The 17,667-nt window shown below is 38.7% G+C and overlaps 1 protein-coding gene across 3 annotated transcripts in view; it reads left to right on the top strand.

Moving 5' to 3' along the window:
- Positions 1 to 17,667, top strand: part of TFCP2 (transcription factor CP2) — a gene marked incomplete at both ends in the record, with an annotated part of 50,603 nt that overhangs the window by 17,822 nt on the left and 15,114 nt on the right. For all 3 annotated transcript variants that reach the window (XM_079715828.1, XM_079715826.1, XM_079715827.1), the window contains 3 exons: positions 14,801 to 14,952; positions 15,497 to 15,573; positions 16,473 to 16,578. In XM_079715828.1, the coding sequence (XP_079571954.1) occupies positions 14,801 to 14,952; positions 15,497 to 15,573; positions 16,473 to 16,578 (335 nt within the window). The remainder of the gene's footprint in view (positions 1 to 14,800; positions 14,953 to 15,496; positions 15,574 to 16,472; positions 16,579 to 17,667) is intronic.

The raw sequence follows: 17,667 nt of genomic DNA, 5'->3' as shown, positions 1-17,667 counted from the left end.
AGTCCTAACCACTGGACCTCTAGGGAACTCCCAGAATTGGTTTTTTTAGTTGAATTTTGTATTGGGTATTGTTAAGGATCCAGTTTCATTTTTCCCCATATAGATACCCAGTTTTTCCAACATTGTTAATTAAAAAGTCAGTCCTTTCTTCACTGACCAGTGATATCAGCTCTCTCATAAATCAAATTTTTGTATATGTAGGGTCAGTTTATGGGTTCTGTATTCGTGAAATAGTTTAATTTGTCTATCTGAGTCAATACCATTCTGTCTTAATTACTAAAAACTTCAAAATAATATTTGATATCTGACAGGGTAAATTTCTTATGTTTTTTCTTCTTAAGGAGTATCTTAGCTATTCTTGGTTTTGTTAATTGATACAATTTTAGAATCAACTTGTCAAGTTGAATCTATTGGGATATTGAGTGGGATTGAATCTACAGATCAGTTTGGGAAAAATTGACATCCTTATAATATTCAGTCTTTCAGTTCTTGAACATGATATAACTCTCTATTTAGGACTTACCTGAATATTTCATAAATTTGTCCCTACTTCCATTACTGATTCAGATTCTCATTATTTCTTACCCAGACTGTTGCCTTAGCTTTAAACTGATCTCCCTATCTTTTGTCTCCTTTTTCCAAGAGGCAGCCTAGCAGAGTGAGATCTGGAGCTAGATTTAGGAGTATGAATTCTGGTTCTATCAGGATTGGACAAGTTCCTTAACCTCTGTTGCTTTAATTTAAAATAGAAATAATAATAATAGTACCCACCTCATGAGGTTCTTATGAAAATTAAATGAGTTAATATACGTATTATAAAACAATTAGGACAGTGTTAGGCAAACAGTAAATGCTCAATAAATGCTAGCTGTTATTATTGCTGTGATTTAAATTCTAGTAGTCTAACTCCAGTGCCTACACTCTTAATTCCTATACTTTACTGAAAGGAAGATGAGTTCAAGTTACATTTTTCAGATAAAAATTCATAGGACTTGTTAATGGGCATGAAGATAAGGGAAAAGTATCAATCTAGGATGCCTTCAAGGGTTCTAGTTTGAGCATTCTGATGAATCGTTTGCCATCCAGTACAAGGGTGGGAGGAATAGGAGGGGGGGAGGTAGGCTGAGCAGGTTTGGAGGAAGATTGAGAGTTCTTTTTTGGACCTGGCCCATTTGATATCCTTGAGAGACATCAAAGAGGCAATGTTAGATAGGTATTTAAATATGGAATTTGGAGTTCAAAATAGAAGTCTGGACCTAGTAGATATGTTTGGGAGTCATCAGAATAAGGTATTATTTAAGTGTATGGGAATTAATGAGATCATCTGGGAGTGTAGAAAGAGAAGAGCCAAAATCAAGTCCTGAGGTTTTATGGAGGAAGAGGAGTTGCCACAAGGGAGTTGAGGAGGCATTGCTGGTGAGGTAGGAAGAAAATTAAGAGAGGATATTCAGGAGGCCAGAGAGGAGAATAGCCAGTGTAGGAGTACAGCTATGGTTTTTGTTTTTGTTTTTTAATATTTATTTATTTAGGCTGCATCGGGTCTTAGTTGGGCACGCGGGATCTTCGTCGTGGCATGGGGGATCTTTAGTTGTGGCGTGTGGACTTCTTAGTTGCGGCATGCATGTGGGATTTAGTTGCCCGACCAGGGATCAAATCTGGGCCCCCTGCTTTGGGAGCTTGGAGTCTTACCCACTGGACCACCGGGGAAGTCCCAGTTATAGCTATGTTGTATGCTGCTGAGAGTCGAAGTAAGATGAGCCCAGAGAAGTGGCTTTTAGTTTGGCTACATGGAAGTCATTGGTGACCAAGACAAGCACTTACCATGGGGAGTGAAAGCCTAACTGTCATGGTTTGAGGAATGAATCAGAGATGAGGAAATGGACACTCTGAATACATATAGATAATTTTAGTTATGAAAGATACAAAGTGTAGTAGTAGTTGAAGGGAGATGTGAGAAGATTTTTTTTTTTAAAGATGGGAGATACTCAAATGTGAATATATGCTAATGGGTATAATCCAATAAAGGGAGATTGATGGTATATGCATGGGGACAAACAAGGGAATAAAGTTCTTGGGAATTGAGAATGCATGGATTCTAAGTCTGTGGGTAAGGATTAGCCTTTCCTAGGAGGAGGAATTTTGCGTTCATTGTATCAGGAGCAAAAGAAAAGATGCTTTCAAGGTTTGTAGGTTTGGTAGTGAAAGATGCTTAGAAATATTGTATGAGAGATTTAATTAGTAAAATTGTATGTGGGGAGGCAGTTGTAAGTAACATGCAAATACTCAGAAGCTCTTCACAGGGGTGGTAGACAGCCAAGTCCTCAATAGAGATTTGATAATAAATGATAGCAGCATTTTCTGGACTATTCATCCACAAGTATAACCCAATCATTGCTGAGTAACCTAATTATAAAGACCTGGATTTTCTAATGGGATTATTACTATTCCTATTATTACTGTTGTTGTAATCATTTGAACAGTATTTATGGAGTACCTACTGTGGCCAGGCCTTGTTAATATAGGATGACGAGACAGATGAGGTCCTTGCTTGCACGCTTTGGAGTTTGCATTCTTATGGGAGGAGTAGTAAATAGATAGGTAAATAGTAGATAGGTAGGTAGATAGATAGAAAACAGCTAGATAGATAGACGGATATATAGACAAGGAAATTTCAGAAAAAAGTGCCATGATGGAAATGCATAAAATCTGCTTTAGGTAGAGTGACCAGGGATGTCTCTGTGTAGACATGACAGTATAGCAGAGACCTGAAGGATGAAAACGAACCAAGCAGGCAGAATTCTGGAAGTTTAGCTTCTGGACAGAGGAATCAACCATTGCAAAAGCTTTGAGTCCTTTTTGTGAAATCAGTTAATTGATACTATCATTCTATTAGTATGAATTGCACAAATAGCCATGTGCGGAGTATTAGCGTGCATCACCTTTAGAAATATCTTTGGAGCATTGAACAGGAGCTCTTGATTACATTTTTTCCTCAGGAATGTTTTGAACAGGTGCTGCTTTATGCCAGGCATTGAGTAATAATAAAGAAGGATAAAACTTGGATAAAATTTGTTTACTGTTTCTTCTCTGCCTAAAACAGTGCCAGGCCCATAAGTGCACACCAAATATTGAATGAATGGATAAATAAACTTGGATTTATATTTGCTATTTACTAGCCGTTTAACCATGGGCAAATTATTTAACATCTCAAATTACTTGATCCTCAGTTTCTTCAACTGGCAAATAAGGAGGGGAGACAGTTGCTCCTACCCCACAGTATTATTGTGTGGATTAAGTGCTAGTTTACATGTAAAAAATCAGTGGTCGTAGTTGAGTGGGAGTGGAGGGGAGCAAGGGAAGAGAGCTACAGTTTGTCAGCTGAAACTTTTAAAGAGGGAAAAGAGAGGTGGGGAGTATAATGAGAGATGAGACTGAACAAGTAACCTGGGTCGTTTGGAAGGGCCTTGAGTGCTGTGTTGAGGAGCTAGTGCTTTATCATGGTTTCATTGGGAAGCCACTGAAGCATTGTAAACAGAGTAGTGACATTTTAGATTTACATTTTTAAAGGTTACTCTGGCTGTAGATTGGAGGATAATGATAAAAAGCTAGTTATCATTCCTGAGAACGGTTGAAGCTTAGTGAACTGGGTGTCTTTTGCTCTGCATATCCTTAGAAATGCAAATTAATTCTCTATCATCTGTCTCTTCATCTATCTACCTACTACCTCTCTGCCTTCTATCTATAAGAGGAAGGGAGCAAATAACAGATCTGCTTTGACTGCTTCATCTCCAGGGAATATGTTGGCCATTTTAGAAGAAAGGACCTTCCTCAAAGATGTGGTCTGAAGGAGGAGAAATTTTCATAAGCCCTGCCACTGTGAGCATAAAGGGGAGAGGGATAGCTAAAGTCTTTTTACCATTTCATGGGATTGGTATTCTGATACTTTTAGGATTTCCCCAAAAGTCATTAGTGGTTAAAGCGTTAACAAACAGAAAAATGTCTGCGTTTGTCTTTCACTGCAGGGAGGAATGGGGGACTAGGGAGATTGTCCAGCTTTGAAGCTAGCTAGCTGGGCTTGGTAGCGGGGATGGAATGAGCAAGGCAGAAGAACCTCAAAGGTGGTGAGTGATTCTTGGTAGTGAAGAGGGAGGGAAGCTTAACTGCAAAACAAAGACAAAAACAAAAGAACTGGTAGACATTTTGGACCTGAAAAGAAGCTTTGCGGTTCAGCAGTATAAGGGGCTAAGCGTGGTTTCCCTTTAGTCACAGGAAAACAAAACCCAAAAACTTCTGTTGTTTTCCCAGATAGGTCGTAATATGATGCTGGATATCAGATCTTTGAATACTGAAATGGGAGCTCTATTTTTTTATATCAAAACTGCCAGATTCCCTGGAATATATAACCCATGGTTGTCATCCATCACCTAAATGGGAAGAGTCGGTGATTTCAGAAATTTAATGAAAGAGCCTGGTACTAATGATGCCACAGGTGATGTTTTCAATTAGCAGTGTTTTAATGAGATTTGTAGGCTGTAGGAGCTAATCCTGTAATGTTGGAAAAAAACAGAAAGCAGGCCTATATCTGGCAAATCTCCTGAGATAGGGCTTTGCTGATTCAGATTGCTTTGACTAAACTTTTAATATCTTACAAGCTCTCTGGAAGTAAATTTGTATCTGATATTGGTCAGATACTTTTCAGCTTCCAAAGTAAGTAAGGCTTCTAGACAGATTTGAAAATGAGAAGTTTTTAGTGACTTTCTAAGTCAAAGGAAAATAAAAAACACATTGCTTATAGAAGGAAATAAATGGTAATTGGCAAATAATTCAGCGTGGTAGAAATGAGGGAGATTCAAGAACTTGGAGGGGGACTTCCCTGGTGGTCCAGTTGCTAAGACTCCACACTCCCAGTGCACCGGGCCCGGGTTCGATCCCTGGTCAGGGAACTAGATCCCACATGCTGCAACTAAAGATCCCACGTGCTGCAACTAAAAAGATCCCGTGTGCTGCAACCAAGACCCAGTGCAGCCAAATAAATAAATATTTAAAACAACAACAACAAAGACTTGGAGGGAAAAAAGAAATTAGCTTCATTTTTGGGTAAACTTTGAGATGTACATAATAAACGACAACAATTCAAATTTCTGGTCTCCTAACTGCTGAAGAATGGTTTATACCTAGAAGCACCTCTTAAAGTGCTTAAAGAACATTAAGCCCAGTATTGAGATCTGGAAAAAAGTTCCAGAAACAGTATTCATAAAGAAAGACTGTCAGATGACCAATATCTCTTTCAGGGACATCATCAGCATAAAATCCAGATGTGTTGTTTTATCTACTGCTTGCTTGTGTTTGGAGGTCATACCGAACAGTCCCTTTTCCAGGTTTGAAGTTGAAGTTTGACGTCCCAGGGGAGTAGAGTTAAGCTCCTCAGGGCAGAGTTGTATAAAGCACCTACTATAAACCTAGTAGGCCCTTTTGAGTTACGTAATCTTTACTATTTTTAAATAATTCATTTATGCGTCCTCAAGTATTAGTAATACTGTAAGGACAATGAACTGGATTGTAGGAAAACACTAGGTGTTTGTAGAATAATTTAGTAAGATTTGTTGCTGTGCAGAGATAGAAATTTAGATGACAATGATGCTGTGTGCTTTGTAAGGGGATCTTATCTATAACTTTTAAATTTAAATTAATTTATTTTTGGCTACAGTGGGCTTTGTTCCTACGCATGGGCTTCTCTCTAGTTGTGGTGAGTGGGGGCTGCTCTTCGTTGCGGTGTGCGGGCTTTTCATTGCGGTGGCTTCTCTTGTTGTGGAGCACGGGCTCTAGATGCATGGGCTTCAGTAGTTGTGGCATGCAGGCTCAGTAGTTGTGGCTCACGGGCTCTAGAACGCAGACTCATAGTCGTGGCGCACAGGCTTAGTTGCTCTGCGGCATGTGGCATCTTCCCAGACCAGGGCTCGAACCCATGTCCCCTGCATTGGCAGGTGGGTTCTTAACCACTGCGCCACCAGGGAAGCCCCTCAGACTTCACTTTTGATGAAACCTGATATCAGCATTTTTGGCAGCCATGTCACCTTGCTTGTCTCACAAATAATTTTTTTTTTTAAGTCTTAGTCTTTCTCACATATATTGGGCCATTTTGTTGTTGCTGTTGTTAGTACTAAGTGCATGACTTTATATTTATCCTTATTACATTTTATCCTGTTAGATTTAGCCTCCTATTCCAGCCAATTAGAATTACTTTAAAAGTTGATCCTATCATATATGAAATTGCTTTCCCATCCCAGATTCCTGTCATTTGCATATTTGATCATCATCCTCTTTAGCGTCCTCATCAAAGTCATTTATTTATAAAACATGTTGCAGAGGACAGGTTTCTCTGGGGTCCTGTGGCGTATCACTAAACCTTCTTCTAGACTTACCTGCACTCTAGGTGCAGTTGTATAGTTATCTTAAAGCCACTTAACTTATAGAATAAATATTTTTCACCTTCAACAAGGATATCAAGAGAGACTGTTTTATGCATTGCTGAAATCCAGATATATTTATGCTTATAGCATTCCCTGGTCAAACCATATTAAAAAAGGAAAATGAGATAGTTTGGTTATGGCTTCCAGTGATTCTTGATGCCCTGCCTAAATAACTCATAAACTATTCTTTGAATAGCCTTTTCTGCAGTCTTGCCTTGGACTTCATATCAGATCGCTCTGGTATAAGGTATGAAGAATATACTCTTTTTTCATTTTGAAAATTGCTACTACAGACATAAAAAGCTAATATGATATTTGGCATTATCAGAATCATGAGATTTGCCTGAGTTTACACAGAGTGTCACCGATGGATCTCATCTGCACATTCTTTAATTCTCCTGGTATATAATTTCATCCAGGTATATAATTTCATTCCAGGCACTTTTTGATAGTCTTATGTATCATGATCTGTTAATCCCATATTTGGTCTTCTTTTTCTCTTCTCAAGGTGGTTTTTCTTTACAGAAAAGATAGAAGAAAAAACAGGAATTGAGTTGTTCTTCTGTCTTTGCTTTATATTAATTAGTAAAATGCCGTTTACATCAAAGAGTGTACCTGTGCTTTCTCTTACCTGTTTTGCAAGCCTCAGCACATTCTCGGCTTCAGCTCAAGCTTGCTTCTTATATATATTGTTGCCACTTTCTAAGAAATAGTTTCTTTCCTTTTATATATTTAGTTTTCTTGTGCATGTTCTTCTAACTCTGAGTTGATTGGTGACCTTTCCATCCAGTCTCTTTAGATACCTTCCTTCTTTTTTCCCTCTATCTCAGATAATGTGGGATTGGCAGATTTCATTTTTGAGAACTTTTTCCCATCTCAGACCTTGAGCTTGAGTCCTGTCTTCTTCACTGTTTGAAGCCTGCTCTCACTGTGTTCCTTCTTCTTCCAGCCTACCTGGTTTGGTTGCTTTCTTTTGAGGCTCTCACCACTTCCCCTTTTCTAATCAGTTTCTCTTTCTGAACCTAAGTTGATTGGTCAACTTAGGTTCAGAATTATAATTCTACTTATTCTGCCATCTGGGTGGTAGAACAATTAGCAAGGCAAATTTTTTACTATATATGCTGCTTTCTAGTTGAATGAGATTTTTCACCCGATGTTCAGGTAGCAAAAATCTTTTACCACTTTGTGACAGAGGGCTCCTACCAAGAAAGTCAGTTAATTTCACCATTACTCGGTAGTTAGGGCGTCTCACTGGCTTCATGTTAAAACATGCAGGGCTATCTCTCCTGGCCAGGTGTCCTCCCTGATCTGCCCTTCCATCCTTCCCACAAATCCAAGGAAATCAGTCTGCTGTCCTCTCCTCTTTAAAAGTGTTATGACCAGTTATTTACTGGATATTTTTTTCTTTTGAAGCTGACCTCAGTGTAGGGTGTAGTCTCTTCAGTTCTTGACCTTTCATTCTGTAACTAACATAGGGATATTGACATGTTTTATTTCATGTTTTATTTTCATAATGATGGGGTCTAAATAAGTGTTACAAATAGGGAAGTTAGAAGTTCATGGCATTTTTTAAAAAATAAATTTATTTATTTATTTTTGGCTGAGTTGGGTCTGTTGCTGCGCGTGGGCTGTCTGTAGTTGCAGCGAGCAGGGGCTACTCTTCATTGTGGTGCAAGGGCTTCTCATTGCTGTGGCTTTGTTGCGGAGCACGGGCTCTAGGTGTGCGGGCTTCAGTAGCTGTGGCTTGCAGGCTCTAGAGCACAGGCTCAGTACTTGTGGCACACGGGTTTAGTTACTCCGCGGCATGTGGGATCTTCCCAGACCAGGTCTCGAACCCGTGTCCCCGGCATTGGCAGGCGGATTCTTAACCACCACGCCATCAGGGAAGCCCAGAAGTTCACGGCATCTTATTGTCCCAAGTTAGTTTCTAATTTCCTTAGGTGCTGTGGACATCTGTCTGTTTGCCTCTTACTCAAGGTAAAGTTCATCAAACCTCACCCTCTCTTTGCTCCAGGCTCTCTAGAAGAGGGTTTCAAGAGATGGTAAGCCTGGGGGAGAAGGTTAAACCATAGCTGTGCATTAGTAGAGACCATTAAGAGGCTGTCTTATGTCACAGGGTAACTTATACCTCAGAGGACCCTGAATCAGCTCTTCGTGGAATCCCAGTTACGTACAGGAAAGATCATACCTGATATTGTTTCTGTTCCTCAATTACTTCCACTCAAATGCTTTCTGCTAGGCCTCTACTCTCAGGTGTGGATTTCTACTTAGCAGTGCACATTTTTAACATATACTTAACTTATCTTTAACAGGTAAGATTTCTATATCCTTATATTTGACCAGAGATACTGTGAGATGTTGAAAATTCGAAAATGATCAAAATGTATTAGGGCTGGACTTCCCTGGTGGCGCAGTGGTTGGGAATCTGCCTGCCAATGCAGGGGACACGGTTTTGAGCCCTGGTCCGGGAAGATCCCACATGCCGTGGAGCAGCTAAGCCCGTGCGCCACAACTACTGAACCTGCGCTCTAGAGCCTGCGAGCCACAACTACTGAGCCCGTGTACCTAGAGCCCATGCTCCTCAACAAGAGAAGCCACCACAGTGAGAAGCCCGCGCATGCAACAAAGGGCAGCCCCCACTCACTGCAACTAGAGAAAGCCCGCGTGCAGCAACGAAGACCCAACGCAGCCATAAATAAATAAATAAATAAATAAATTTATTTTTAAAAAATGTATTAGGGCTGAATATTCTGGAGAAACAAATAAAAATATAAATCATGTCAACAAGTATTTACTAAGCACACAAAAGAGAAGTTACTCCCTTTAAATAGCTCATGTTTCATTGGAATGAATTAAGTATATGAGTCAATCAAAGAATATAATAAAATGCTAAATTATACATTGGTAGCAACTACTTAGAGTCCACTAGAGTTGGTTTTCCAAATCTGTACTCAATTTATGTCTGAGAAGGAGCAGCCTTCTGTATTTCTAAAATTGTTTCTCGCTGAATTTGTTTGTTATTGTTTTGGTGTAAACAGGGGCCTAAAGCTGGGTTTGCCAGTGACCTTTAGTCTCCACCTCTAGGAATGTGGAACTAACTGAGTGGTATTCTTTCTCCCGCAGCAGAGTGGAAGCAACACAGTGTGGGGGGAACATGAGTTATTCAAATATATTTGAGCATTTTAGGTTTTAAAATCTCTCATGAGATAACACAGTTTTGTGTATTTGGATTGGCTGTGCTGTTTTGAGTTAATTTTAGGGGTAACTTTTAGAATCAGTTTTAGAATTCCGGCCTCAAATGACAGTCCTTTGCTTAGTCATGAGGGGTTAGGTGTAATGCCACATTATATTGAGAAGACTAGGAGCTGTTGTTATATATTAACCTTACTAGGCACTGATACTTGAGAAGAAAAAAACCCCCTACATTCATAATGTTTCAGCTGTTGCTATGTTGCAAAATCCAGTTTGCCTTGATTCCTGGTAATAGCCACTAATCTTTCAAGGAATTATCAGATATGATGCATTTGAGGATGATATGGCAACAAAGTCTCCTAAAGACTAACCTCATGTTTCTTAATTTTGTAGTGTTTTGCTTTATTTTCTACACTGTTTGCTGTGGGAGCAGTGGTAGCTTCCTGATTTTGAGAAGAGGAAGAACTGGGACAGAGTACTTTTTTAGAAACCCCAGTGCTTCTACAGTTTTGTATAATCTCAAGGGAACAATAGTATATTTTGCCTGACAAATTAATATGGACAGAAAGAAGGATTCCCCACCTTCTCCACTCTTAACCCCACCTGTGTAAGCAAAACACAACACACCTTCAGGCCTAAGGAAGAGGAAAGCACCCTTTGTTTTTCTTGCCTTTGAAATACTTTTGAGCAACAAGAAACCTGTGTTTCATAAACACTGGTTTGTATCTCTGCTGACTGGATTCAACTCATAACATGTCTTTGCTATTTAGACATCAGCAGAAAGAGAAATTTCTTTTTTTCGAACCCTCCCTTTTTTTTTTTTTAACATTCATGGCATTAAATTTTTATTGTACCTATGTGTATTCTTAGGTCAATAATCAGAACATTTGCTGCTTGTTTTATATTCCAATAAGAATTTATAATGTTAAATATATGATTCCTATGATTGCAGTCACTTTTCTATCAATTGTATTTGCCTGAATGTAATAACCTTATAATCTAATGTTCGGGGATAATGTAGACTGCTGAGGGATATAGGTGCATATAAGGAATGCCTTTCCATCTGTGGATAGTAAAATTGATTTTGATCTCTTTGTTTTACAGTATAAGCAAAATATTTAAATTACAGGTAAAGGTTTGAGTGTATTTCATTTTGAATGTGGGGAATGTTGACAAGAATCACTGGATCCCTGACCTCTAACCCTTTAGAATCTCAATTGTTTTTTTTATGTTATGTATCTGTTGCCTTTCTTTTATACCTGGAAGTACACTGTGGCCTATACATATTTTTTCTATTAAAAAAAAAAAACTTCATTGTAGAAAATTTCAAACATATATAAACAGAATAGTGTAATGAACCCTCTTGTACCTATCCCCAGCTTTAAAAATTACATGTTACTACTCTTTTATCATTTATACCATTTCCCATCCTCCAGTCAATAATTTATTTTTTTCTTTTAGGTAAAATTTATATGGATTGAAATGCACAAATTTCAGCTGTACAGTTACGACCATGTAACCCACACACATCTAAACATAATATAGAACACTTTTATCTCCCCAGGAAGTTCCCTGTATACCTGCCAAGTCAATCCCTGCCCTGCTAGCAAGCCACTGTTCTCTTTAATTTTGCCTGTTTTAGAACATCATATAAATGGGATCATGCATGATATATTCTTTTTTTCTGGCTTCTTTTGTTCAGTATCATGTCTGTGAGATTCATCCATTTTGTTGCATTCCTTGTTTTGCTGAGTAGTATTCCATTGTATGAGTATACCACAGTTTGTAATCCATTTTCTTAATTATGAACATTTGGATTCTTTCCAGTTTTTGCTTTTATGCTATGGACATTCATGTATAAATCTGTGGTTGGTCTTATGTTTTCATTTCTCTTAGATAAATACATATGAGTAGAATTGCTGGATCAAGGGACGGATGCCGGTTTACTCTTGTAAGAGACTGCCTAACCTTTTTCTAAAGTGGCTGTATCATTTTACATTCCTACTGGCAAAGTATGAGAGTCCTAGTTGCTCTACAGCCTTGCCAACATTTGGGTTGTCATTCTTTTTCATTTTAACTGTTCTAGTGAGTACATGTACATATTTTTTAAATTAAAATACATTTTATTTTGAGAATTTCATGGCATGTCTAGAGATAATTTGAAATACTCTTTAATTTGGTACAGCTCTTAAGATCCTTTTTTTTTTTTTTTTGCGGTACACGGGCCTCACTGTTGTGGCCTCTCCCGTTGCGGAGCACAGGCTCCGGACGCGCAGGCTCAGCGGCCATGGCTCACGGGCTTAGTTGCTCCGCGGCATGTGGGATCCTCCCAGACCGGGGCATGAACCCGCGTCCCCTGCATCGGCAGGTGGACTCTCAACCACTGCGCCACCAGGGAAGCCCCTTAAGATCCTTTTAAAGTTTGATCTGGACTGGATACTGATCACAACAGTTGGTCTCCAGGGCCCAGAATATTCTTTCTCACTAACCATGGCTAGGACTTCTGAAGGAAAAAAAAAAAAAATTTTTTTTAACATCTTTATTGGAGTATAATTGCTTTACAATGGTGTGTTAGTTTCTGCTGTATAACAAAGTGAATCAACTATGCACATACATATATCCCCATATCTCCTCCCTCTTGCATCTCCCTCCCACCCTCCCTATCCCACCCCTCTAGGTGGTCACAAAGCACCGAGCTGATCTCCCTGTGCTATGCAGCTGCTTCCCACTAGCTATCTATTTTATATTTGGTAGTATATATAAGTCCATGCCACTCTCTCAGTTCGTTCCAGCTTACCCTTCCCCCTCCCCATGTCCTCAAGTCCATTCTCTACATCTGCGTCTTTATTCCTGTCCTGTCCCTAGGTTCTTCATAACCTTTTTTTTTTTTAAGATTCCATATATATGTGTTAGCATACAGTATTTGTTTTTTTCTTTCTGGCTTACTTAACTCTTTATGATAGACTCTAGGTCCATCCACCTCACTACAAATCTCAATTTTGTTTCTTTTTATGGCTGAGAAATATTCCACTGTATATATATGCCACATCTTCTTTATCCATTCATCTGTCGATGGACACTTAGGTTTCTTCCATATCCTAGCCACTGTAAATAGAGCTGCAGTGAACATTGTGGTACATGACTCTTTTTGAATTATGGTTTTCTCAGGGTATATGCCCAGTAGTGGGATTGCTGGGTCGTATGGTAGTTCTATTTTTAGTTTTTAAAGGAAACTCCATACTGTTCTCCGTAGTGGCTGTATCAGTTTACCTTCCCACCAACAGTGCAAGAGGGTTCCCTTTTTTCCACACCCTCTCCAGCATTTACTGTTTGTAGATTTTTTGATGATGGCCATTCTGACTGGTGTGAGGTGATACCTTATTGTAGTTTTGATTTGCATTTCTCTAATGATTAGTGATGTTGAGCATTCTTTCATGTGTTTATTGGCCATCTGTATATCTTCTTTGGAGAAATGTCTATTCAGTTCTTCTGCCCATTTTTGGATTGGGTTGTTTGTTTTTTTGATATTGAGCTGCATGAGCTGCTTTTAAATTTTGGAGATTAATCCTTTGTCTGTCGCTTCATTTGCAAATATCTTCTCCCATTCTGAGGGTTGTCTTTTCGTGTTGTTTATGGTTTCCTTTGCTGTGCAAAAGCTTTTAAGTTTCATTAGGTCCCATTTGTTTGTTTTTGTTTTTATTTCCATTTTTCTAGAAGGTGGGTCAAAAAGGATCTTGCTGTGATTTATGTCATAGAGTGTTCTGCCTATGTTTTCCTCTAAGAGTTTGATAGTGTCTGGCCTTACGTTTAGGCCTTTAATCCATTTTGAGTTTATTTTTGTGTATGGTGTTAGGGAGTGTTCTAATTTCATTCTTTTACATGTAGGTGTCCAGTTTTCCCAGCATCACTTATTGAAGAGGCTGTCTTTTCTCCGTTGTATATTCTTGCCTCTTTTCTCAAAAATAAGGTGACCATGTGTGTGTGGGTTTACCTCTAGGCTTTCTGTCCTGCTCCATTGATCTATCTTTCTGTTTTTGTGCCAGTACCATACTGTCTTGATTACTGTAGCTTTGTAGTATAGTCTGAAGTCAGGGAGCTTGATTCCTCCAGCTCCATTTTTCTTTCTCAAGATGGCTTTGGCTATTCGGGGTCTTTTGTGTTTCTATACAAATTGTGAAATTTTTTGTTCTAGTTCTGTGAAAAATGCCATTGGTAGTTTGGTAGGGATTGCATTGAATCTGTAGATTGCTTTGGGTAGTATAGTCATTTTCACAATGTTGATTTTTCCAATCCAAGAACATGGTATATCTATCCCTGAGGGAAAATTATTTCTAATCTTTTCGATCCATTTTAGCCCCTATTGTTTCTGAAATATTTTCTCATATATTTACTCTTTGCAGCAAATGTGGTTCCCATTTTATAGATGAAGGAATGAAGACTCAAGAGAGCTTGCCCAAGATTTGCCCAAAGGTTCTAGAGACTGAAAGCTAGGATTTCAAACTTGGTCCAGTACTCTTTAGCACGTAAGAATGAGCAACATATTAGAATTCATTGGATGTGTCTCTTTGGTTTGCAAGTTTAGATAAACTGAGAGGTATAAGAAGCTTTTTCTTGGAGGAGATAGCTGGTAGGGATATATCAATATTAGTTGTATTCCACAGAATGTAAACTGACCTTGAAATATATACTGGTCATTGATTTTTGCTTTTCACGTGGTTTCTTGGAATTTTGGTTATTGTTTTAATCCTTAGAATAGATGAGCTGATGTGGTTATAAAGATTCTGCAGTTGGTATCTTTCTGGGAACAAATATATTACTGAGTGTCCTAAATTGACATTTGGGAACTCTGCATACAATTTTCAGAGCCCTTTTAGGAGCCCCTGTCTATGATTCCTAGAAACACTCTCTTTGGACACTTAAGTGGTTTTAGTAGTGAATGTCTGTCATTGCCCACATTGTTGTGGTCAGAGGGATATTACAGCAGGTAATCTGAACTGAATGGTTAGGAAGAAACTTCTTCAAGGTGTGTAATGTTTATGGTTTTCCAAAGCGAATTGCAGTTAAATGGTTTCAGTAATAAATCGGCTCTTACACCATTGTCAGATGTTAAGGTAAGTCATTTGTTTGTTTTATTTCAGTGATGTCCTAGCATTGCCTATTTTTAAGCAAGAAGAGTCAAGTTTGCCTCCAGATAATGAGAATAAAATCCTCCCTTTTCAATACGTGCTTTGTGCTGCCACCTCTCCAGCAGTGAAACTCCATGATGAAACCCTGACATATCTCAATCAAGGTTAGATATGGTGTTATTCATTAGTATTATTGCAGACCTGCTGGATTCATGATATTTAATTAGGTACACTTATATGTAAAAGTACATCTTTCTAGTGTGACCTGTTAAAGTCAAAGCCTCAGTGTCATATTTGATATATATTACTGGTTTCTTTTGTCTACCTGTCCATTTTTAGTTCTAGTCTCCCTCTTTCTAATCCATGTTCCCTGGACATCCCCACTGGTCACTGTCTGAGAAGTATTACTGTATCCAGCTCTATTATTTACCAGTTGTGTGGCCTTGGACAAGTTGATTAAATTCTATGTTCCAATTTCCTTATATGTGAAACTGGAATTGATAATACCTTAGAGAACTGTATCAATTAAATGATATAATTTATGAAAACACTTAGCCCTGTGCCTAGCATAAAGTAAAGGATTATGGTTGTTACTAATACTAATAATGTTATATGCTCTTGTATATTCAACCAACTGAATTTCATTCTTTCTGAATTTTGGGAAGTTAATTTATGATGAATATAATATATAGTTACTTTTTGTTCTAGGCCAGTCTTATGAAATCCGAATGCTAGACAATAGGAAACTTGGAGAACTTCCAGAAATTAATGGCAAGTTGGTAAAGGTAAAAGAAAACAAGTAAATCATTCCTCTCCATAATATCCTTTTACTGACCCTTTTTGGATATTTTTTCTTTCATAAAGGGCTTGGTGGTATCTCTTACCTGCTACAGTTTGCTAGCAGAGTGGTAAACTGTTGTGTTACTTCTTTGGGGTCAGAGTGAGCCCACCTATTCACATGGAGTTTTCAGAGCTGCAGAAATGAAAGCTTAGCACTCCATGTCAGGAGAGTCTCATGGCTCATTGAAGTTCTTTTTGGGTGGAATAAAGTAACCTCCTTGAGATCTTTAGAGGAGTTCCAGTGTCTCTTTGGATACTTGGTCTAGTAGCAAAGAAACCAGAAGCTACTGTTGATGAATAGCAGTTTTCTTAGTCTGGACTGACAGTAATGAATTCACAGTATAATTGAGACAGGAGTTTGGTCAGCTGCTGTAGAAGATGATGAGAGGGATATTAACAGGCACTTCCACAAAAGGAAAGTTGATGGAAACAGCCCCTACCTACCCTCAATGTTTACAGGTTGTATGGTGGGTTAGCAAGCAGGGGACTCGGTGAGATTTTCATATGTATCTGAAGGGCTGAGCCAGATATTACACGGTAACAGTAGGGGCATGTAGAAATGCTTCCAACGGAGTCCTTTATGCCTAGTTACCAATCAGGGCTGATGTTTAAGCCAAGTTTTAAATATGGTACTAGTTAACTATAATATAGATTGTATTTGAGCAATTATAAAGTTTGCCTTGAAATACAGTATGGTATGGGTTTTAGAGTAAAACAGGTCTCAAGAAAAATAATTTTAAGTTGTGTCTGGAAACCAACTGGGGGTGACTCCTGCTAGTTTTCCTTTGTCAGCACTGATTTTTAAGGGATCCTGTTATCATTTGATTTTGTTGCTTCCTTTTAGAGTATATTCCGTGTCGTGTTCCATGACAGACGGCTACAATACACTGAACATCAGCAGCTGGAGGGCTGGAGGTGGAACCGACCTGGAGATAGAATTCTTGACATAGGTAAGTTAAGAGAATCTGTTGCCCAGGAAATGCCTATAACTATGGTCCGAGAATTGTTTTTCTTTCCTTGATGTTTACTTTGATTCAGAATGCTTCAGGGGCTCAATTAACATGAACCTAGAAGTGGTTATTGATTAAGCATAAGAAATTACTGGTATAATGATTCCAAAACTGAAGTTGAAAGTGTAGACACTTCAGTTCTGTAACAATTGCATCCATAACTTGAGGGTGATTTTTTGTTTTTTAAATTTAGTTGTGGTAAAATATACATAACATAAAATTTACCATTTTAACCTTTTTTTTTTTTTTTTTTTTTTTTTGCGGTACGCGGGCCTCTCACTGTTGTGGTCTCTCCCCTTGCGGAGCACAGGCTCCGGACGCGCAGGCTCAGCCGCCATGGCTCACGGGCCTAGCCGCTCCGCGGCATGTGGGATCTTCCCGGACCGGGGCACGAACCCGTGTCCCCTGCATTGGCAGGCGGACTCTCAACCATTGCACCACCAGGGAAGCCCCATTTTAACCATTTTTAAGTGTACATTTCAGTTGCATTAAGTACATTCACATTGTCGTGCAAACATCACTACCATCCATCTCTAGAACTTTTTTCATCTTGCAAAACTGAAACTCTGTACCCATGAAACAATAACTTCCCATTCCCTCCTCTCCCCAGTCCCTGGTAACCACCATTCTACTTTTTGTCTGTATCAATGTGACTACTGTAGGTGCCTCAAATAAGTGAAATCATTCTGTATTTGTCTTTTTTGTGATTGGCTTACTTCAGTTACCATAATCCTCAAGATTCATACATATAGTAGCATGTGCCACAATTTCCTTCTTTTTGGGAACCCTTGTGCACTGTTGTGGGAATGTAAGTTGGTACAGCCACTATGGAAAACAGTATGGAGATTTCTTAAAAAACTGAAAATAGAACTACCGTATGACCCAGCAATTCCACTCCTGGGTATATATCCAAAAGAAACAAAAACAATTCAAAAAGATACATACACCCCAATGTTCATAACAGCATTATTTACAGTTGCCAAGATATGGAAGCAACCTAAGTGTCCATCAACAGATAAATGGATAAAA

This window comes from Hyperoodon ampullatus (genome assembly GCF_949752795.1).
Source record: "Hyperoodon ampullatus genome assembly, chromosome: 11".
NCBI classification, from domain to species: Eukaryota; Metazoa; Chordata; class Mammalia; order Artiodactyla; family Ziphiidae; genus Hyperoodon; species Hyperoodon ampullatus.
This window is presented reverse-complemented; position numbering and strand designations above follow the sequence as displayed.